Source organism: Phascolarctos cinereus, unplaced genomic scaffold (genome assembly GCF_003287225.1).
Source record: "Phascolarctos cinereus isolate Bilbo 61053 unplaced genomic scaffold, phaCin_HiC Scaffold_2;HRSCAF=192, whole genome shotgun sequence".
In the NCBI taxonomy this organism is placed as follows: Eukaryota; Metazoa; Chordata; class Mammalia; order Diprotodontia; family Phascolarctidae; genus Phascolarctos; species Phascolarctos cinereus.
In genome coordinates, this window is record NW_027555625.1 from 213,591,432 (window position 1) to 213,614,795 (window position 23,364).

The 23,364-nt window shown below is 35.7% G+C and overlaps 1 protein-coding gene across 2 annotated transcripts in view; it reads right to left on the bottom strand.

The window, feature by feature from the left end:
- Window positions 1–23,364, bottom strand: part of TTC27 (tetratricopeptide repeat domain 27) — a 246,620-nt gene that overhangs the window by 127,153 nt on the left and 96,103 nt on the right. For both annotated transcript variants that reach the window (XM_020972342.2, XM_020972341.2), the window contains exon 10: window positions 5,625–5,738. In XM_020972342.2, the coding sequence (XP_020828001.1) occupies window positions 5,625–5,738 (114 nt within the window). The remainder of the gene's footprint in view (window positions 1–5,624; window positions 5,739–23,364) is intronic.

The following is a 23,364-nucleotide window of genomic DNA, read 5'->3' on the forward strand; positions in this document are numbered from 1 at the left end:
TTTGCCAAAGGCATCTACCAATGTTACGGATAATGTCCTGCACAATATCCTAGTAGGAGAAGGATTCCAAATAGATGGTGAATTTGTTCAGATGCTCTTGTTTGCAGATAATATTGTGCAGAATACATTAAGCCCTGGAATATTTTAGGTTCTCCTTAATGAGATATGAAGTCAGAAATGAGGCACCTTCCTAAAAGACTATAGAGGAAAAAAACATAACGAGAAAGATTTTTTTTGTTGGATAGCCAAAACAAAGACTACACACTGCATAGATTACAAAATGTACTTGGACATATCACCCATTGAGCTGTTAGTCCATTTCTTTAATAAGTGGAGGATATGGAAATACAAGAGATGGAAAATAAGCTGGATCCAGAAATGGAAAGGAGGAACACCCTCATTTCAGAAACTGCAGTGTTTTCCATAATCCCAAATATTGAGACTATTGTTAACAGCCTCCTAATTGGTCTTCCTGCCTCAAATCTCTCCCCACTACAATCCATCCTCTTCACAGCAGCCAAAGTGATTTTCCTAAAGTGCAGGTCTGAGCAAATCATTCATCTATTCAATTAGGGATATGGGAAAATTGGGACACTAATGCACTGTTGGTGGAATTGTGAACTAACTAATCCAAACATTCTGAAGAGCAATTTGGAACTATTTCCAAAGGGCTATAAAACTCTGCATACTTTTTGATCCAGTAAAACCACTACTAGGTATCCCACAGAGATTTTTTTAAAAGGGAAAAGGACTTATTTGTACAAAAATATTTATAGCAGCTCTTTTTGTGGTGGCAAAGAATTGGAAAATGATGAGGATGCCCATCAACTGGAGAATGGCTGAACAAGTTGTACATGATTGTGGTGAAATACTGTTATGCTATAAAAAATGATGAGCAAAATGTTCTCAGAAAAACCTGCAAAGACTTACATGAACTGACACTAAGTGAAATAAGCAGAACCAGGAGAACACTGTACATAGTAAAAAGCAATACTGTACAATGATCAACTGTGAATGACTTAGCTATTCTCAGGAATGAAATGCTCCAAGACGATTCCAAAGGACTCATGATGAAAAATGCTATACACCTCCTGAGAAAAAAATGATGAGGTCTGAATGCAGATCAAAGCATACTATGTTGCAATCATCTGGACAAGAGGTGATATGGTATACACTTCACTTTTTTCATGTTTTTGCTTTTGGTCTCTGTTATCTTTCACAACATGACTAATATGGAAATATGTTTTGTATGATTGAACATGTATAACCTACATCAACTTGCTTACCATCTCAGAGAGGCATGAGAGGATAGAGGAAGGGAGGGGATTTGGAACTCAAATTTTTAAAAAACGAATGTTAAAAAAAAGTTTGCACATGCAATAAACATTAACAACGATCTCCTTTGGTTCCTTATTTACTCTAGGATCAAACATGATTTTATCTTCATCTTATTCTTTTTTATTCAAATTGTGTATTTTTTTTCAGTGTAAACAATTATAGCAGTATGCATACAAATCATTAATATACATATATTGAAGGTGACATACTTTTAAAAATTTATGATAGGAATGAGGGATCAAAAAAGTTTGGCAACCACTGACAAAGAGGATGTATATAACCAAAAAAGTGTGTGGGACAATTACATTTTACATAAGAAAGGGTTAAAAAATGAACAGTAGGCCTAAGTGCTGCCCTAGGACATATGAATAGTAAAAGAATCTGAGAAAACCCACCAGTGCATTGAGTAGATTTTCTGTGGAGGACTGATGGAAGGCTAAGACTAGAACTGAAAAGGATAACATGGTATCCATGGGTTTCAATGCATACTCATGGAAAGGGCATATTAATGAAGTCACAGAACCATTTAATTTTTTGAAGTAAAGTTTTAAACATGAAATGTATTTTTGCTTTGCTTTGTACTATAAATAAAAATTAAAGACTATATCTTTAATTCAAAAGGAGATCAAAAGAAGAAATTTGTAAAAACTAGTTTATGCATACAATTCCAAATTCTCTTGCCTTTGTTTGGAAAAAGAAACACACAGCAGCAGCCCTGCTTTTTTAAAATTGGCTTAAAAGAAAAACCTACAGTTTAGAAAGAACTACTTTGTCTTCTAATAGATGAGTGGTCAGAGAAAATTAGGCTAATTTTTTAAAATGACAAGCTACAATCAATAACATGAAATGCAAAATTTTAGGAAGGAAACATGAGATGCATAAATTTAGAGACATTTCCATCCCTAATGTTCACAAGGACTATTTCTGCCTGACTTATGGTAGAGGCAGCTCATATTGGACTGATGAGCTACAGTCAAGCACACTGTACCCACTGGTCCTCTTCAAGTAAGGACAAACAATGTGCTAAGTACTTTACAAATATTACCTCCTTAGATCCTCACAACAACCTTGGGAGGTAGGTGCTATTGTTATCCCCATTTTACAAGCAAGGAAATAGAGGCACACAGAGGTTAAATGACTTGCCCAGGGTCAAACAGCTCCTGAGTACCTGGGGCCTGACTTGCAAATGCCAGGGCCAGTGTTTTATCCATTATGACACTAGGTGCCTACTATGCCTAGGTACTCTGGCACTATACTAGGTGCTAGAGACATAAAGACAAAAAATGAAGCAGCCCCTCCCCTCAAGAAGTCTACATTCTTCTGAATGGGAAACAACAAGAACATAAATAATTCAAAGAGACTCCACATATAAATCAAGGGCCAAAGTCCTGCTGCAGACAAGCCCAGAGATTTCAGGAAGTGGAGAGTCACTATGGATAAGAGTGATGAGACAAGGCTTCCTGGCAGAAGCATTAACTAGGTCTTTGACACAGTAAAAAGAGAGAGAGAGAGAGAGAGAGAGAGAGAGAGAGAGAGAGAGAGAAAGAGAGAGAGAGAGAGAGAGAGAGAGAGAGAGAGAGAGAGAGAGAGAGAGAGAGAGAGAGAGAGAGAGAGAGAGAGAGAGAGAGAGAAGGCATTCATATAAAGCTAAATGGCATGGAATAATGTGTGACTTAACCTCTCCTCATCTAGCTGTGTGACTCTGAACAAGTCACTTAAATTCTCTGGGGTTCAACTCCTCATCTGTAAATGGTTGGGTCATACAAGGTAAATCCAAATGTCACTTTAAACTCTAAAACTAAACAACTTACTATCAACATCTGTTTAAAAAGAAGAGGGTAGAATAAAAGCCTAAGTTATTATCAGTACATCCTCTATTTTGGTTTCCCAGTGATAAGAATGACTAAAAGAGTGGGGCAGCTAGGTGGCGCAGTGGATAGGGTGTTGGTCCTGGAGTCAGGAGGACCTGAGTTCAAACCCAGCCTCAGACATTTGATACTAGCTGTGTGACCCTGGGCAAGTTACTTAACCCCACTGCCTAACAAAAAAAAAAAAAAAAAGAATGACTAAAAGAAGACAAAGAATCAGAGAATTGCAGAATATCGGAGTTGGCTGAGACCTCAGAGATAACTAGTCTAGGGATTCTTAACCTGGGGATTATAAACTTGTTTCTTTACTGTTTTGATACCTTCATTGTAATATATTTGGTTTCTTTTGCAATCCTGTATATTTTATTTTATTATCTAAAAATATTATTCTGAGAAGGGGTCCACTGGCTTTATCAGGCTGCCAAAGGGATCCATGAAGGAAAGGGGAATAAATATTTATATAGTGTCTACTATGTGCCAGGCACTATGCTAAGTGCTTTATAAATATTATCTCATTTGATCCTCACAACAAACTCTGCAAGGCAGGTGCCGTTATCATCCTCATTTTACAGTTGAGGAAACTGAGGCAGAGGTTAAATGCCTGAGGCTGAATCTGAACTCAGGTCTCCCTCACTCCAGGTTCACACCTCTGTTCACTGAGACATCTAGCTGCCTCTCTTGGTCTGTGTAAGGAGCCCATATTAAGGAAGTCCTTCCACCAGTGCAGACTGGTATCCTTTTTTGCAACTTTAAGAATTGCCCAAAGTATTGAAAAGTTAACTCATTCACCCAGGCTCATGAGCCAGTAAGTATCAAAAACAAGATATGAAACCCAAGTCTTCCTGACTCTTTGGCCAACTCTCTATTCACTACAACATACTGCCTGTAACCTAAGAATTAGAACTATCCAGACATAAAATAGGTTGCCTTGGGATGTGGTGGATTCCTTATTACTGGAGATCTTTCGAGCAAAAATTCAATGCCCACTTGCCAGGCTTAACAGGCATGGATTGGACAATGGTACCTCATAACTCCCCTCTGGCTTTGAAAGTCCATGATTCTGAATCAAAAAATTAATAAACCTGCTTCATTCACTGAACATTGATAATTCATAGATTCTATAATAAAAATGGCTTTATTTTGGAAATGTCTTTAAAGAAGGCTGAGTGTTTCAATTCTTTCTAAGGCCCTTAAGAGGACATACAACCACGATCTGCAATCCAGAAGTGTTTTATGTTTAGTTTAAAATTAGAGCAGAACTAAATTAATCTATAAATCAAACTTATGACATTCCAAGAAGTCAACACACATACAAATTCCATAAATTTAAAAACATCTGAACCAACACACACTGGGGTTTATATGGTAGCTCAAGGATTACATAATAAGACTGATCAACTTAGTGATTAAGTTATTCCCTTGAGATAATTAGGCACATTTAGAAAATTAATTCTTTCAGGTCATTATAATTCCAGATACAGAGCAGCACCACACTGATAAAACTATAAAGGACTGTTATTATGGCCACCAAAAATAAAATCAATTCTTTAACTGCCATAAGGCTTGTAATCTGTTTCACAGTTAATATCTGAAGCCATGGTCAGTCCCAAGGATATTCTACTTCAAGTATATTTCATATTAAAACTCACTCACAACAACTATATTTATATGTAACTTTACATATATTATCTCATTTAAGCTTTGTAATAACTTGAGAGGTAAATACAGTGGGTAACATTGACCCCTTACAGATGCAGAAATTGTCATCCATAGATGTTATGTGAATAGTCCACGGCCACATAACTTATCGCTGTTGGAGGTAAAATATGGAACTCAGATTTTTCTAACTTCAAATAAATACAGCACGTCATCCATTATGCCAAGCTGACTAGCAAAATATTTTGCAATTCAGTTCCAGATGGTACAGCTTACCTCAATCCCTATATTGAGTTAAGGGACACAGGTGAAATTTTAATAGAAAAGTTTAAAAGAACTTGATATTTACGAATGGACTCAAAGTCAATGAAAAACATTTCAGCAGAGACTCAATTCTTCATAAACAGAAGCAGAAACACAACATACACAATGACTGCAACAATGTTAACAGAGGGAACACACAAAAAGGAAAACTGAACACTTTTGTAAAACGATACCGACCAAGATCTATTAGGATGAGAGTGACGAGGAATTGCTTTTAAATGTCAAAAAATTTACTCTAAAGTAATAAAGGTGCAGGAGAGGGAATATTAACACTTTTCTTTGAAATCAAACTAAGAAATGAACATAAACAATGATATTGATAAAACTCAGCATTTAAATAAGGGCTACATGATTAACATAAATAATGAGTAAAGGGATGAAGGTGATAAAGGAAAAAGAAAAGAAAATGAGAAGTATACAAAGTTATAACATCTCTACCTGTGTCTGCATCATTGCCCGTTCCACTCGGCGAGTGCTACCTTTCTCCAGTTTTGTTCGAAGGATCAAAGCTGTTGTCTGAATGGCCCAGAACTTGGGTTGTGAAAGTAAACACTGGAAAAATAAAGCATAAGAAAGACATAGCATAAATTTTGTGATGAGATTTCCACATTCCATTTTGCATGGACCAAAATATTTTCCTTTATCATTGCATTTCATTTTAAATCATCCCCATACTAAAAGCTGAAGATAATTTTGATTACATGAAACTGCAAAGATTTTGGCATGAACAAAATCGATGCAACTAGGATTAGAAAAGGGAAGGGACCAATTGAGAACCAATGTTTATATCAAGTATCTCTCATAAAGGCCTGATATCCAAAATATTTAAGAATCTAACAGAAATATGTTAAGTCCAAAAGCCATTTCTCAATGGTCAAAGAAAATGAACAAATAATTGTCAAAACATCTGTAAAGTTAACAATCATATAAAAGAATGCTCCAAATCACAAATAAGAGAAATGCAAAACAAAACCATCCTAAGGTTTCATCTCACACTCAGTAAATTGGCAAAGATGACAAAAGATGGAAACAGTCAGTGTTGGAGGGGTTATAAAAAGATGGGCATACTAATGTACTGTTGATGGAGCTGTGAATTGTCCCAAACATTCTGTAAAGTAATCTAGAATCAAGCAAAGAAACTGAATTGTCCGATCATTCTCAAATTTATTTTGGAATCAAACACAGAAGCTGATTAAAATGTCCGTATCCTTTGACCTAGAAAATTCATAGCTAGGCATACCCTTCAAGAAATTCAATGACAAAACAAAAGGCCTCATGAAAATAAAAACATTTAGAGTAGCATTTTTTTGTAGTAGCTAACAAATGGAAACAAAGTAGATGCCCATCAACTAGGGAATGGCTAAACAAGCTGTGGTACATGACTATAACAGAATATTACTGTACTATTAAAAATTATGAATATGATGAATACAGAGAAATATGGAAAGATATATATAACTGATATGAACTGAAATAAGCAGAACCAAAAAAACAACGTAAATAGAAAGAACAACAAAAATAAAAAACGAAAGCTCAGAAATGGCAAAAAAAAAAAAAACCAAGCTCAATCCTCCAAAAATATATGAAAAGGTACTTTTCCCCTCTACTTTCTACCACTTCTTTGCAGAGGTGGGGGAGGGGGACCTATGGCTGTGGAAAACAAACAATGTCAATCTTTTCTCATATTAGCTTTGGTGGGCTGCTTTCCCCTCTATTCTTATACTTTTTTTTTTAATAAGGAATGGCTTTGGGTGTGGGGAGAGAATGGGATATATTATGAAATGTAGGTGATGAAAAAAACAAAATATATCAATAAAATTATATTTTTAAAGGTCGTAGACTTTATCTTACAAAGAAAATTTTCATTCCTTCCATACCCCTCATTTATCAGAAAACTATAAAATTCTCATACAAGCAGTTCTTAACCTTTTTTGTAACATGGATACAATGGCCTATGAACCAAAATGGGGGCTATGGTCCCTATGGACTCCTCAGAATAATGTTTTTATATGCATACAATAAAATACATAATACTACAAAGGAAACCAATTCTATTGAAATACAGTTATCCAAAAAACAATTTTGGATGAACCTCACTGGACCCCAAGTTAAGAATCCTTGCTATAAATAGACATGATGAAAAGAACAATTATAGTTACACTGAAAACAAAATTACATTTTCTTTCAAGTATTTTCCTGGAATATTCCACATTTTAAACAGAAACATAAAATGACTTAGTCAATAGAATTCTACTGAATAAATTATTCAAGGAAAATGGAATAGGATTAAGAATTCTAAGCATCAGGGGCAGTTAGGTGGTGCAGTGGACAGAGCACCAGCCCTGGATTCAGGAGGACCTGAGTTCAAATCTGGCCTCAGACACCTAACACTTATTAGCTGTGTGACCCTGGGCAAGTCATTTAACCCCATTGCCTCGCCAAAAAAAAAAAATTCTAGGCATCTAACAAGGCCAATATTTTCTTTACACACCCTAAACAAAATGAAATTAACTATTTTTCATTTCATCATCTGTAAACATAAGAAAATAGAAGTTTTTCCTTTTCAGTCTTTCCCCAACTCAATCAGAGTATACATTTCCTGAGGGTAAGGACTGTTTTTCATGTTGTCTTGGTATCCCTAGACCCTAACACAAGAGTGCTCACAGTGGGTGCTTAATAAGCATTTATTAGATTGAGTACTGCCATTTTATTAAAACATTCTCTACTGAACTGTAGATACAAATATTCAAGATTCTGACATTTCACTTTAAAAAAAATCTAGCCTACATTCAAGATGCCTTATACACTAAAGAAACATACATTTTTCACTAACTAATACCCCAGTTCACTCAATTAATAAACAAGCATTAAGCACTTTCTATGTGCTAGGCACTATGTCAATTGATAACAGTACAAAGAAAACCCACTTCCTACCCTCAAGGATTTCACATATTAATGGGGAAGACAAATACTCAAATGTGTGTATGTATGTGTATATATACATATTTATATAGTATACAAATAGCACATTATGTAATATATACACATACATGCAACATACACAGAGTAGATGAAAGGTAACCTTGGAGGAGAAGACAATAGAAGCTCAGAAGACTGGGAAGGGCCTTCTGCATAACATGATGTTTGAGCTGAGTCTTGAAGGAGGCCAGAAAAAGGCAAAGGTAAAGAGGGAGAATATTCCAGGTACCAGAGACAGCCAGAACAAAGGTATGAAGACAGGAGATCGTATATTGTGTGTAAAAACCAAAATGCAGGCCAGCAGAACTAGATCATAGAATGTTTAAAGGTCATAAGATATAAGAAGGGAAAGACAGGAAGGGGCCAAATAGGGAAGAGCCTTAAATGCCAGAGGAGGTTATATTTAATCTTAGAGATAAGAGGGAGCCTATGCAGTTTACTAGGGGGGAAGGAAGAGGGCTGATGTAGTCAGATTTACACTTTAGAAAATCACTGAGACCATGGAAATGGAAGACAGATTAGAGTAGGGAGAAATTTAACACAGGAAAACCAAACAGGAGGCTATTTTAATAGTCCAGGAAAGAGATGATGAAAGCCTGAACTAAAGTGGTATCTGAATGAGTAGAGAGAAAGGGACACATATGAGTAATATTGTGGAAAAAGAAATTATAATTTTGGTCAATAACTAGAATGTTAAGAGAATATTTATTCCTCTCCAGGCTGCACAAAAGACTTGTTCTACCACGTCCCAGAAACCTCTTCATCCTGGAAGCCCTGGAATTCAGAGTTTGGAAGAATCCCCCACCCCTGTGCTCCTATCAGAACCTCCCAGGAATGCCATTTAAGGAGGGTGCCCAGGCCAGTTAGGGCTCATTTCTCTCCAAGGATGAACTCAGGACTTTGCTATCCCTCATCCCCACATCCATATCCCAATCCCCTTCCAGTTCCCTTTTATGCATGGTCTTCTCCATTTGAGTGCAAACTCCTTGAATTCATATTCCTAGCACTTAGAATAATGCCTTCAAAATAGTGAGTGTTTAATAAATGCTTGTAGACTGAAAGACTGATAAATATAGTTTTCTACTTATTAGGGTTACACAGAAATCTATTTTTGTTTTATTAAAAATACCATCTTACTTTGATATTTTGAAAGTTCTATGATTTCATCTTTGTGGCTATCCTCTCCAGTCATCAAAGCAAATCAAAAGTCCTTGAATTTGAAGGCTACAGACATCCATAACCTGGTGGACAATCATCTAAAGGTGGATAATCTTCTGCACTTATCTGACAACCAGTCTAGTTAACAGCCATATGGTCCATCAAGAACATATCCAAAGTCTTATAAGATATCTATCAGAGCTTGTTACACCAGCATAGCTTTCAAGGACCCAAGCTACCTCCATGCCAAGATGAAACAGAGTAGAACTTTACCGGCTGAACAATGATTATGCACTTGTTTCAAACCTTAGTGCTATCTTTCTAAAATGTGAGTACATTTCCTATGTTGTACAAGCAATACCTGCTTTTTAGTCATAATGCATTTATGGCTAAGGAATTTTGGAGCTGATTACTTTGCTTTATGCAAAATCCCCGGTGAATATGTGCTATATCCTAATTATACTGTCAACAATGAATATTTATTGAATTCCTGGGCAAAGCACAACAATAAAAGGTAGGGAAGGAAGAGAGGGAACAAGCATTTATTAAGAGCCTACTATGTGTCTCACACTGTGCTATATTACCAAGAATACACATTTAAATAAAAAGGTCCCTGCTCAGAGGCCCTTACAATCCAGTTGTAGAAGTGAGACTCATATGGAAATAACTCCAAGGCAGAATTTGATAAATATCACAAAGAAAGTAAAAGGTATATTTGAACTGGGTTTTAAAGAATGAGTATTACTTCTAAAGCTGATGATGGGGTAGAGGACATTACTTCAAGCAGGGAAAAAAAAGGGAGAATAATAATAACCATAATAATAACATGAACAAAAATGCAGACGGGCAAATGGAAGGCATGTTCAAAAAATGACAAATAGGCTATTGCGTCTGGGGGCAAGGTACATACTAGCAAGTAGTGGGAAGTAAGGCTATAAAGGCAAGATGGGGCCAGAATACAGAGGACTTTGAATGCTTTTACAATTTCATCCTGGAAGCCCTGGAATTCAGACTTTAGAAGAATTCTTCACCCCTGTGCTACAATCAGAACCTCCTTAAGAAATTTTGACTTAGTTTAGTAAGCAATGGGAAGACATTGAAAGCTTTTGAGTTGGTGAATAACACAACTAAAGCTACATATTAAGAAGATTAGTTTGAGAAGTAATATATAAAATAGACTGCTAAGTAGCAGACAGCCTAGATCAAGAGAAACCAATAAGATTATGCAATGCTTTAAGAAAGATATAAATGAAGGTGGTGTTTATAGGGATGAAAGGGAGGGTAGAAGTGAAAAGGCACACCCAAAAAATGGGCATGGAATAGTAAGATTTCTTTTGCGTAGGGGTTGAATTAAATGGTGCCACTGAGGTCCCTCCTAACTTTTAAAATTCTATGATTCTGTCATTTAGCCATCAGCAGAAATCACTGTATAGAGAGGCAAAGAAGGTAACAAGTACAAATAATAAGAGAAATATAAGTTATAATAACTCTAAGGTTTCACTTCATACCCACTAAATTGTCAAAGATGACAAAAGATGGCACTAATTAACTGTGGTAGGGCTCTGAGGAAACAGTCACATCAATGCACTGTTAACCCAGCTGTAAGCAGGTCCAACCATTCTGAAAAGTGACTTAGAATTATGCAAAGAAGGTCATTGGATTGTTTATGCTTTTTGTCCCTGTAATCCCACTACTGAGTATGTGTACAGTTAAGGTTAATGATGAAAAGAAAACTCATAAATAACAAAATACTCAGGACAGTACTTTGTAGTACCAAAAAAATAGAAACCAAGTGGATACCAATCAACTGAAGAAGGGCTAAAAAATATATGGTATATGAAAGAAACGAAGTATTATTGTGCTATAAGCAAATATGGGAAACATGGGAAGACATACAATTTGATGGCACAGTAAAGAGGAGAACCCAGAGAAAAATATATATTACTAGAGTGATGTATATGAAGATAAAATTGCAATGGCCAATCTTTTTCCCAGAGAAATTATCTCCTTCATGTGGATAGAGAAGGGGAAAACTATGGATATAGAAACATGTATATACTGTTAGAAGAAAAGAAGCAGGATACTTTCAGAAATGATTCAGATGTTTTAAAAAGGTAGAAATAAAGGTTATTTATTCACTGAGGGAAACAACTTCTATTGCAGTTTTAAGGAGAAAGTTAAAAGCAAAAAAACTATTCCAAGAAAAAATAAAAAAGAAATCAGAGGCATCAATTTTTAATACGGTAGCAGTTAGCATGGCCCAGTGAAAAGACCACTGGATTTGGAGTCATCAGCAGACGTGAGTTCAATTACTGGCTCTGTGACCTTGAGAAAATCTCTTAACTTCTCTGGACAGATTTCTCACCCAGAAAATGAAGGAAGTTCACTACATGGCTTCCCATGGGCCTTCCCAGTCTACAATGAATGACCCTAAGTGAGGAAAAAAACAAAATGCAAAGTAATGGAAAGGGGGACCCAAATTATACACTCAATGTGATTTAATTTTTCTCTCATAATTCAGAATTTTGTACTGCCTCAGTGATCACTCTAAACATCAATTCTTATTATAATTTTGTCATCAGGCAACACATTAGAGACTGGGAAAATGTTGAAATGAGAAGTGTGAAGCAAAAGACAAAACATTTAATAAGAATTTAGTGCTTTCTTGTGATTTTTCTAAAGTTGAGTGGCAAAAAAATATTTTGGCTAATAAATACCATTCTCTCCTTCCCTCCCTCACTATCATTTATATGTGTAGTTTTGTTGTTGTTTGTTTTTAATCAAGATCATAAAATGGGAGGTGAGGTTTTCAAATATATTGCAAATTCATTTAAAAATCCAAATTCTCCTTAAACTGTCTTTATATGCTATACAAGAGCACTCATGCTCATGGGAATGGCTTTATTAAGCATATTTGAACTTTGTGGTTTTTAAATATGACCTGCATTTTCAATTCAATTTAATCCACTAAGCATCTATGTGCCAAGCAAAAGAAAATACAGTTCAAATTCATTATATAAAACATTTAGTATTCTCTAAACACATATATACTATGGATCAATTTACATCCTCCCTGTTTGCAATAATGTAGTTCAACAGAGGGATACAAATACCAACAGTAGTATTATAATGGAATCCTAGTGTCTGGTCCCCTTATTTAGCTACATTTTCTCTTCCCCAATGTTACAGAATTCTAATCTCCAAACCCTCACTCACAATATACAAAGTTAGAAGCCATCACATAACCGTGTTAACTAGAAATCAGATAAAAAGTAATCTGGCTTTTAAAATACCTTTTCCAGTCCTACTAAGTTCAGAAAAATTTTGCATTTTAACTACTGCTAAATTAAATTTCCTATAAAAAACAGATCACCAACATCAACACATTTATTTCACTCATGCTTTCCTGCTATACTACATGGTACTATTACTAGACAGCAAAAAAAAAGACTTCACAAACAGATCTATGACCTCATCAAATTAAGAATTCCTCTGTGGGTCGCATCCCATCCTATCCATTTCTTGTCTGTCATCTGCCATAATATTACCTCAAGACACTTCCCTAGTTGTGCAAATTTAAAAACAAGAAAAATAGCACACTAACACCAAAATATAAATCCTTGAAAGTCAAGGAAAAGAATAAAAATTTTTTTCTAAATTAAATTGAATTAACAAAACTGGAAGAGTTTTTTTAAAATAAGAAAAAGATTTAGTCGATCTAATTTTTTAGAGAGGAAAAACAAATTATCAGTATCAAAAGTGAAAAAGGAGAATTCACAACAAATGTGAGATAGTAAAGATATTAAAAATTATTAGAATTATTCAGACCAATTATATACAAAAAAACTGACAAATTAACTGAAGTGGATGAATATTTACAAAAATATAAAATATAATAACAGAATAACAAATCAAGAATATAAATAGTTCAATCCTAGAAAAAGTTATAAGACATAAATGAACTACCAAAAGAAAAATATCCTGGACCAATGGATTTACAAGTAAATTTTATCAAATATTTAGAAAATAATCAATTCCAATATATTGCAAAAATAATAAAAAGATGGGATTTTTCCAAATTTCTTTATATCTAAAGCACAGAGCAATAAAAAAGAGAAAAGTATAGACCAATATCCCTAATGAACAATGGTACAAAAATGTTTGAGAAAATATTTGCAAAGAGATTATTGTACTATATATCAAAATATATATGTATGTATGTGTATGTACAAACACAATGATCACCCTGAATTTACACCAGGAATGCAGAGTTAGTTCAATATTAGTAAAACCATAAACATTAACAGCACATATTATTAAGCCATATTAAAACAAAAAATTATGTGGCTGCATCAATAGATGCATTAGAAGCTTCCAATAAAATATAACAATCATTTCTGTTAAAGACACTAAAAAGTATAGGAATATCTAGAACTAAAAGCCTGCACTATATATAATGGAGACAAACGAGTCCTTTCCAATAAGATCCGGTAAGAGGTAAAGAAAGGATATATCAGCACCATTGATTGCTATAGTGCTGGAAATGCTACCTTTATAACAGTAAGAAAAGAAAACTAAATTGAAGGAATAAAAGGAAATAAAATTATCACTTTTGCAGATACGAAGTATACTTAAAGGACCCCAGAGAATAAACTAAAAAACTGAAACAATTAGTAACTTCAACAAAGTTACTAAGCTAAAGCTCAACAAAGAAGCACAATATAAAGTATCCCATGCAAATCAGTGGCCTTTCAGTATTTTGCCAACAAAAGTGAGGAGACCTTACGTGTAAAACAACTATAAGAATGTATCAAGTAACTGAGAGATTACCTACCAAGGCACACACAGGAATTTATAAAAACAGCAACAAAACGTACTTTACAAAAAAAAAAAGACAAACCTAAATAATTGCTGATGATTGGGCCTGTGCCAATATCATAAAATGACAATACTATCTAAATTAATTTATGTAATCACCATTCCAATTAAAGTGCCGAAGATTATTTTAGAAAGTTACAAAGAAAATTTACCTGGAATAAAAAAAAGATCAAGAATTCCAAAGGAAATAATGAAAAAAAAAGTGGGAAGCAGATCTAATTTAATCACACTTCAAATTATACTACATATATAAACAGTAATCATTAAAACTATTTTGGCGCTGGTTAAAAAAAAAGTTGATTAGTAGAACAGATTAGGTACACAATATATAAAAGCAAATGAACATAGTTGCATAGTGTTTTATAATCCCAAAGATGCCGCACTTGGTAAACCACAGCCCAACAGTCAAATCTGGCCAGCTAGTGGCAGGATTTGACCTGTAAGGAGTAGTTTGCTGACTCCTATCAACGACCCCCAGATAATTTACAAAGGACTCACTATTTCACAAACACTGCTGGAGAAAGCAGAAAGTAATCTGGCAAAAATTAAGCTCAGACTGATGGGATGTGGCCCAAGCCAAGGTCTTCACCCCTTGCCCCAAAGGGAATCCGGCTCCCCCAGTCTACAGGCCCCAGCCCCTCATCTCCCTCTGAAAGCCTTAGCCTACCTTTTAATCTTATTCAGACACCTAGCAGTTCCTTCATTCTCTATTCCCATTGTCTATTCCATCTCTTAGACATTCCAATCTCTGGGAATTCTCACCCAGACCCTTTTCCCAGACCATTTCCCCAGGCCATTTTCCCAGACCCTTCCCTGGTCTCCCAAAGTATATAAGATCTACCCTGGCCCTCATTCAGGGCTGAGAATCTCACACACAAAAGGCTGAGAACCTCTTATGCCCGCTCGTCCTTACTGGCCCTAAGTGTTTTATCACTAATAAACTTTTCCTCTGGTTGAAGAAGATTTGAGTTGAATTCTTCCAGGCAGGGCCCGGTACTGCAATCTTGGGGTTCCAGCAGCACCCCAAAAGTCCTAGACCTCTTCAAGACCAACATCTCACACAGTATACCAAGATAAGCTCCAAATGAATATATCATAAATACAAAAAGTCATATCATAAATTAGAGGAGCAAGGAAGGAAATATATTTCACAGCTAAAGCCTGGTGAAGAGTTCATGAAAAAGCAAGGGACAGAGAAGATCAGAAAATAAAAAAATGGATCACAGGAACTTATATTTTGGAGATGGAAGAGACCTTAAACATCATCTAATCAAATCCCCTCATTTTACAGATGAGGAAACTGTGTCCTCAGACAAATTAAGTCACTTGACCAAGTTTACACAGAGTTAAGTGACAGAGCTAGAATTTAAATCCAAAACCTCAAAAGCAAATCTGCTGTATCACAATGTCTCAATATAGCTTTGATTATATAAAATTGAGGGGGTTTTAATAGGCAAAATCAATGCAGTTAAAATGAATGCAACCCACTGCCTCAAAATGGGCAACTCTGATTATATAGTATTGAGTTTGTGTCAATTACATAATATTGATAAAAATCAATGCAGTTAAAATTATAAGGAAAATAATTAACTTGGAAAATAATCTTTGCAACAAGTTTCTCTGAAAATGATTCAACAGCAAATATTTATAAAGAATTGATTCAAATTCCTTAGAACAAGAGTCATCTCTGAATAGCTAAATGGTCAAAAGAGAACAACTGGAGAAAGTTCTTAAAGGAAGAAATCCAAGCTATCAACAGTTATATGAAAAAAGTTATCTAAATAACTAATATTTTAAACTCTGAGGTTCTGCCTCACACCTATTTGACTGGCAAAGATGACAAAAAAGGAAAATGACAATTGTTGAAGGGACTGGGAGAGGACAGGCATACTAGTCCACTGCTGGAGCTATGAATTATTCTATTATATAGAGTAATTTGGAACTATGGCCAAAAAGTCACTAAATTTTATATACATGTATATATACATATCTATATATAGATATCTATATACATAGATATCTACACACACACACACACACACACACACACACACACACACACACACACCCCCTTTGGCCCAATGACACCACTATTAGGCTTATACCACAAAGAGATTAAAAAAGAGGAAAAGATACATACAAAAAAAATCTATAGCACCTCTTTTTGTTTTTAACAAAGAACTAGATAGAAAGGGGGTTCCTATCAACTAGGGAATGGGTGAACAAGTTTTTTTTTCAATTTTTTTTAACATTTTTATTTAAAGTTTTGAATTCCAAATTCTATTCCTTTCTCTCTTTTCCCTCCCCTCTCCCTGAAACAGTAAGCAGTCAGATATAGGTTATACATGTGCAATCATGTAAAACATTTCCATATTAATCATTTTGTACAAGAATTCTCAAATAAAAGCAAAAAAAGAAAGAAAAAGTAAAAAAGAGCATGCATCAGTCTGTGTTCAAACAATATCAGTTCTTCCTCTGGAAGTAGACAGCATGCTTCATCATCAGTCCTTCGGGATTGTCTTGGATCACTCCACTGCAGAGAATAGCTAACTCATTCACAATTCTTCATCAAATAATATTGCTGCTACTGTGTACAGCATTCTCCTGGTTCTGTTCATTTCACCATGCATCAGTTCATGTAAGTCTTTCCAGGTTTTTCTGAAATTATTCTGCTTGTCATTTCTTACAGCACAAAATATTCCATTACAATCATATACCACAGCTTATTTAGCCATTTCATTACCCAACTGATAGACATTCCTTCAATTTCCAATTCTTATCCATCACAAAAAGAGCTGCTATAAATATTTTTGTACAACTAGATCCTTTTATCTTTTTTTGATGTCTCTGGGATACAGACCTAGCAGTGGTATTGCTGAATCAAAAAGTATGCACAGTTTTATAGCCCTCTGGGTACAGCCTCAACAAATTTTGATATATGAACACAACAGAATATTAATATGCCATAAAAATGAGGAAAGGGACAGTTTCGGGGAAGTCTTGTATGAGCTGATGCAAAATAAAGTGAGCAGAACCTGGAAAATAATTTATGCTACAGTAACAACATTGTAAAAAACAACAATCAATTTTGATAGACTTAAGAATTCTGAACAATGTGATGAGTAAGCACAATTCTAAAGGACTGATGATGAAGCAAGCTACTCAGCTCCTGGCAGTGGTTATGGACTCAAGGTGCAGAAGGAGACATACTTTTATACATGGCTAACATATAGAAATATTTTGCTTGGTTATGCTTATTTGTTTTGAAGATTTTTCCTCTTTTTTTAAAAGGGGGGTAGGGTAGAAGTGGTGGAGAGAAGAGAGTTAGTGATAATATAGCTCTTCCCACAAAAAAAAATGAAATAAAGAATCAAAGGGCCCATCCATACTGGAGGTCATCCTTGTTTTGTAACATCATCACAAGGATATCTGTAGAATATTCCACCTATCATCTCTTATTCTTATCATATGACAAGGACATATTCTATTCCTGTCTTACAATTCCTTGATGGTAATACTTTTCCCCTATTCTTGGAGTTCCTCATTTCTAACGACCACTATACACCTTAGCACTGCCTTCTGTGTGATATCCAATTTAAGTTCTTCAGAGGCAGGGATGTTTCAAAGTTTGCTGCCTTACAGCATCAGTAAAAGTTAAGTCCTTAAAAGATGGTTTTCACTTTCATGGGAAGCTTGGAGCCAATAAAAAGCTTTGGAATTTCCTGAGAGTAACTCTGGTTCCATTTTTTGTCCATCTCAGGTATCTGTCTCAAATATACGTACCCAGTGGACAAGCTTTATTGAATGTCTATCTTAATGTCAAAATAGAGGCAACAGATATTCTTCATCCACTTGGTCTTTTATCTGTAGATGATAAAAATAATATCTAACATTTATACACTGCTTTAAGACTTAAAAAGCACCTCATATATATTATGTTATTTGAGATTTGTGAGTGGACTGAGCAAACAACCTTGAGTGATTAGCAATATCCTACAGAAGAATGCAATATTATGGAGTTTAAAGCAATTAACACAATGTCATAGGCACACAGGACAATCTAGCAGACCTCAAGGGAATCTCACCTCAACCTGGACTCTGGGCTGGATATCCTCCACCACTGCATTCATAAATATCTCCTTGCTTTATACCTTGCCTATAGATCATACAGGGTTATTCTGGGAGTCATCTTCAGAGGAATCCTGAACCACATTGATGTATAGATGAAAGATATCTAGCTGTAACAAAGGTTGTAAAGCAGCTCTTTGTGCTCTGGAATCAAAAGTTTTTATTCTTAATCAACAAACAATAAGTACAATGAAATTTTATATTCACTATGTCTTTTAGTGAAATTGAAGACTGTAAAGATGTGGTTCATTGTTGAACATCATTTTCAAAATCCTGCTTGCTTCCTTTTAATGTCTTCATTAAGTATGTCCTGAATTGGGTATGGCAATACTCTCACAAAAACATTATGGAGCTAGAAGAGTAAGCATTTGAGATCAGCAATTATTAATATTCTTTTGGTAACTTTTCTTGAACATGAATAAGATTCAAAATTCATTCCACACCTTTGGTAAATTCCCTTGCTTTCAATAACTTGCATATCAATCTATGCACGCTTTCAAAATTTTATTGCCTCCAACGTGCATCTCCTCTATATACATATATATTTAGTCCAACTTGGATGCTCTTTTCATCTTTGTTTTCTTTGGTCCAATTTTTATTTCCTCTAGATGCACATATGATATGTTGGAGTCCAAGTTTGGTGTAATGACTAACCTTGATGGAAAAAAGTTTGTTTTTATAAGTCTTTTTCCCTTTTTCTTCTTACTCCCATTTTATTTTTTCTTTCTTTTTTAATCTCCAAATGACATTTATTTCTAGTGATACTTCAAACTGATTCTCTATTGCATCACCACAGTAGCTTTCCCAAACTTTTTTCTTCCATTTTCATCCTTAAATGCTCTTGTGAGTACACAAAGAAAGGCAAAAACCGTCCCTGCTCTCAAGGAGCTTACAGTTTCATCAGGGAGACTACACAAAAACAACAATGTTGTTTCCTCAAAGGAAAGCCACTAGCATTAAAGAGAGAGAAAGGCTTCTCGCAAAAGGTAGGATCTTAGCTGAGACTTAAGGAAGACAGGAAAGCCAAAAGGAGGAAATGAAGAGGGAGAGAGCACTGTGGGCATAAGGGGTACAGCCAGTGAAAATGCCTTGAGTCAGGAGATGGAAAATCTTACACAAGGAACAGTAAGGAGGCCAGTATCAATGGATTTACTGGATTTTAGGGTATATAGAGGGAACTAAAGTATAAGAAGGCTGGAAAGGTAGGAAGGGGCCAGGTTATGAAGAGTTTTAAAAGCTAAACAGAGGATTTTACATATGATCCTACAGGTAATAGGGAGTTTAATGAATGGAGTGGAGGGTGACATGGTCAGACCTGTGCTTTAGGAAAATCAATTTGATGGCTCAATGGAGGATGGCCTGGAGTGAGGAGAGACTTGAGGCAGGCAAATCCACTAGCAGACAAGTTCAATAGTCTGAGCATGAAGTAAGGAGGGCCTGTACCAGAGTGGTGGCAGTGTCAGAGGCGAGAAGGGGACATACACAAGAGTTGTGAAGGTAAAGTCAATAGGCCTCACCAACAGATTGGAATGGGGGGGCCCCCCGCAGAATTGTAAGGAATGAGTCAAACATGACACCTAGGTTACAAGGCTGGGCAGCTTCCCTTAACAACAGTAATTCATTAAAACATTTTTTAAAAACACTGAATCTTGGGGTAGCTAGGTGGTACAGTGGATAGAGCACCAGCCCTAGAGTCAAAAAGTCACCTCAGACACTTGACACTTACTAGCTGTGTGACCCTGGGCAAGTCACTTAACCCCACTGCCAAGAAAAAAACAAACAAAACAAACAAACAAAAAAACCCCAAAAAACAAAAACACTGAATCTCCTGATATAAGTGTTGTCCATTCAGAGACTGGGCAACTGGTTGTAGGGAATGTTGCAGAGATGATTTATTCATCAGGTGGATACTAGGTGGAACTAGATGACCAGTAAGGTCTCAGACAGCTCTAGGATTTTTGGTTTTAGTATCTGTGAGAAGATTTGACTACAAAGCTTTAATGTAAGAATTTTTTCATGAGAAGAATTTTATTTGCATTCTGTAAAACTACAGATTGATTATATTAAATACAATGTGGGAGATCCTCATTGCACCATCTTACAAAAAGAGGATTACTCATTTATAACCTTGGGCTACAATCATAAGACTGGTCTGGAGGAGGTCCTCTGTATACTGAAAGGACACTATCTTTGATACTTATTTAGACTGAACGATTTTAGAGTGTATAAGGATATTTCCTGATAACTAACAGCTGAAAAATACACATTTTTTCCCTTCAACTTCTCTTTTCCTTATGCCATTTATAATTCTATGTCTTACACTTAGCAGAAAATCATAAGGAGCCATTTCTCAATCTTCTTTGCTTACTAATCAGAAAAGGTACAATGGGCCAAATCTACCAAATCCACCATTTTTTTTTCTGACATAAGAACCATAGGGTAGCACCTAAGGCTTACCACGTTGGGCCAAAATCAAACATAGTTGTCCCAAACTACACATACAAACGGAACCAACATTTTCGCCAGAAAATTGCAAAAGTAGCCTCTTTCCACCCCAGCAAGGACTGTACACATAGCAAGCAAAATAATCTCACTGAAAGTTTAAAGTAAAATGCAATCTGACAAAAAGAGACATTTGAAAAGCTCTAAAGGAAGAAAAGTCTGGGAAATGATAACACTAAAGAATGTGTTTCTCTTTAATCAGTCTGGCTAGGGAAAATATTTAACAAAATCTTTTTCTGGAAGGGGTCAACTTTAGATAGGGCATGTTTAAAATGCTTTCTAATGGCTGCCATCAGTGATAACATTGATGGAACACTGACAGAGGAAAAATAAAAACATTCTAGAGCCACAATGTTATGCTGTCCTTGGGGTCCATGCTGTGGAACAGTATTGTGAACAAGACTATATTTTAACAAGACATTTTAACACTTTGGAAACAGAGTTCACTGGACAATGTACAAGTCAGACTGCTACGCTCAAATTGTCTTCAACTTACAAGGTCTTCATCTGTCTAAAGAGGCAGAGGAAAAACCAAAGGTCAGCTCACTCCATCTTTTGTCCTACAATTCTGAAATGGGCTCCTCATCTAATGTAACAGTCATGCAGAAAAAGATGTCTTCTTTTATGCAGATGCAGAAATAGGGAAGTATCCCTCTACTATGATGAGGGTAGAGACAGGAAAAAACCTGACCATCAGAAATATCTATTTCCTCTCCCAAAAGAAAGGCATCTTTGCCCCAAGTGCTATGAGGAAGGAAAATGTTACCTAGCTGGAAGTAGGAATGCATTTTCCAAGAAAAACACTGTTATAAAATAGTGATTGAAGAGAGTAGTACTATTCTTGAGATACATGATGGAGGATAAACAGGCTTTCTCAAGCAGTCCCAAAGAAACTTAGCCCCCTTTTATAAGATTGTTTCAATGGAAAAATGCATCCAAAGTTTGTTTTTAATTCCAAGAAATGCAAGAAATTTTTATAAAGCCTTTGGAAACAAGATTTGATCACAGGTTGGGGATCAATTATACTGAATTACATTCTACAACTAATGGTATTAGAATAACGTTCTAATGCAGTTCAACATGACTTTTTTTTTCCAACATAAAAACTGAAATGAGGTTTTTCCCCCTGGGAATCAGATCACCTAAGTTCTAGTTCCAGCTCCACAATAACAATTTTATGAACTTTGGAAAAAATCCCTCTATCTCTCTGGACTCCAGCCAACTCACCAAAAAATAAAGGACTTGGACCTTCATAGCCTAAAATGCTATGATTCTATGAAATGCATTGTAATGGACTAAAATAAGACAGTCCCTGGCCTGACGGAGCTTATCAGGGGAAATTGCATGTACACATATAATTATATTACACTTAAAGGAACCTGAAAAGCTATCCATTCTTGAGTGCTCTCCTAGGATACAGATTGTAGCCCATCCACAGAAACACATCCTGAGCATCACTTGTCCATATACTCCAAAAAATTCACCACAGGAGGTCCACCAAACTTCAGGAGGCATTTCTCACTTGCTCACATCCTTGATGTACCAGAGGAAAATTCTGGAGGTTTGCCTATCATCTCTTGCTCTTACCATATATCCATAACCATATCATGAAATTCTTTGCTGACACATATAACCTATATCTGATTGTTTATTGTCGGAGGCAGGGGGGAGAGATGGAGGGAGGGATAGAATTTGGAACTCAAAACTTCAAATAGAAATGATAAAGAATTGGGAAAAAAAAAAGAAAAAACACTGGAGTCAAAAGATCTTGGTTTGAATCTAATTTTGGAATACTAATTGTAAGACTTTTGCCAACTTAACTGACTTCTCTGGCACTCAGTTTCTTATCAGCAACAATAGTAAGAATAAAACCTGATATGTCTAAAAAAACATAAAAGAAAGAACAAAAGTCTGTGCTGAAATCCTTTATCTTAGGATCAGAGAATCATCAATTTAGATCTAGAAAGGATCATGGAGACTCTCAAGTACAACGCCTTCATTTTGCAGATAGGAAACTTGAGGCTCAGAGAGGGTAAGTAACTTACCCAGGGTTGCAAAGCTAGTAATAAGAATCTCAAGGCAGGTCTTCCTGACTCCAAGTTCAGTGCTCAATCCACTACTCCCACTACTCCCTCCCAATTTTCTTTAGTGCTAATTCAGCAGTACCATCTCTATAAGCCAAATGTGGACTACAACATCAGGGACCAAGTACAATAGTTCCACTATCCCTGATGGAAGAAATAGTTTGTGAAAATGGCTTTTGTGAATCTTTTGCAATTTTCTTCTATTTGTATTTCCTCCTTCCAGTTTCATCCTTGAAGGCCCTTTTAGTACACTTTGCTTAGCTGAATATCTTGCCAAGCTTTGGGCCATTGCCATCTTCTTTACTTTTGCCCTGCCACTGGACTGCAATGACTCTGGAAGACAGAGTGAGGCTGACAACTTTGTGCAACTCTACCTCACTTAAATCCAATTCACATACAAGTCAAGATATCACCCATGATGTCACTGGTCCTCTTCGAAAATGAAGGAC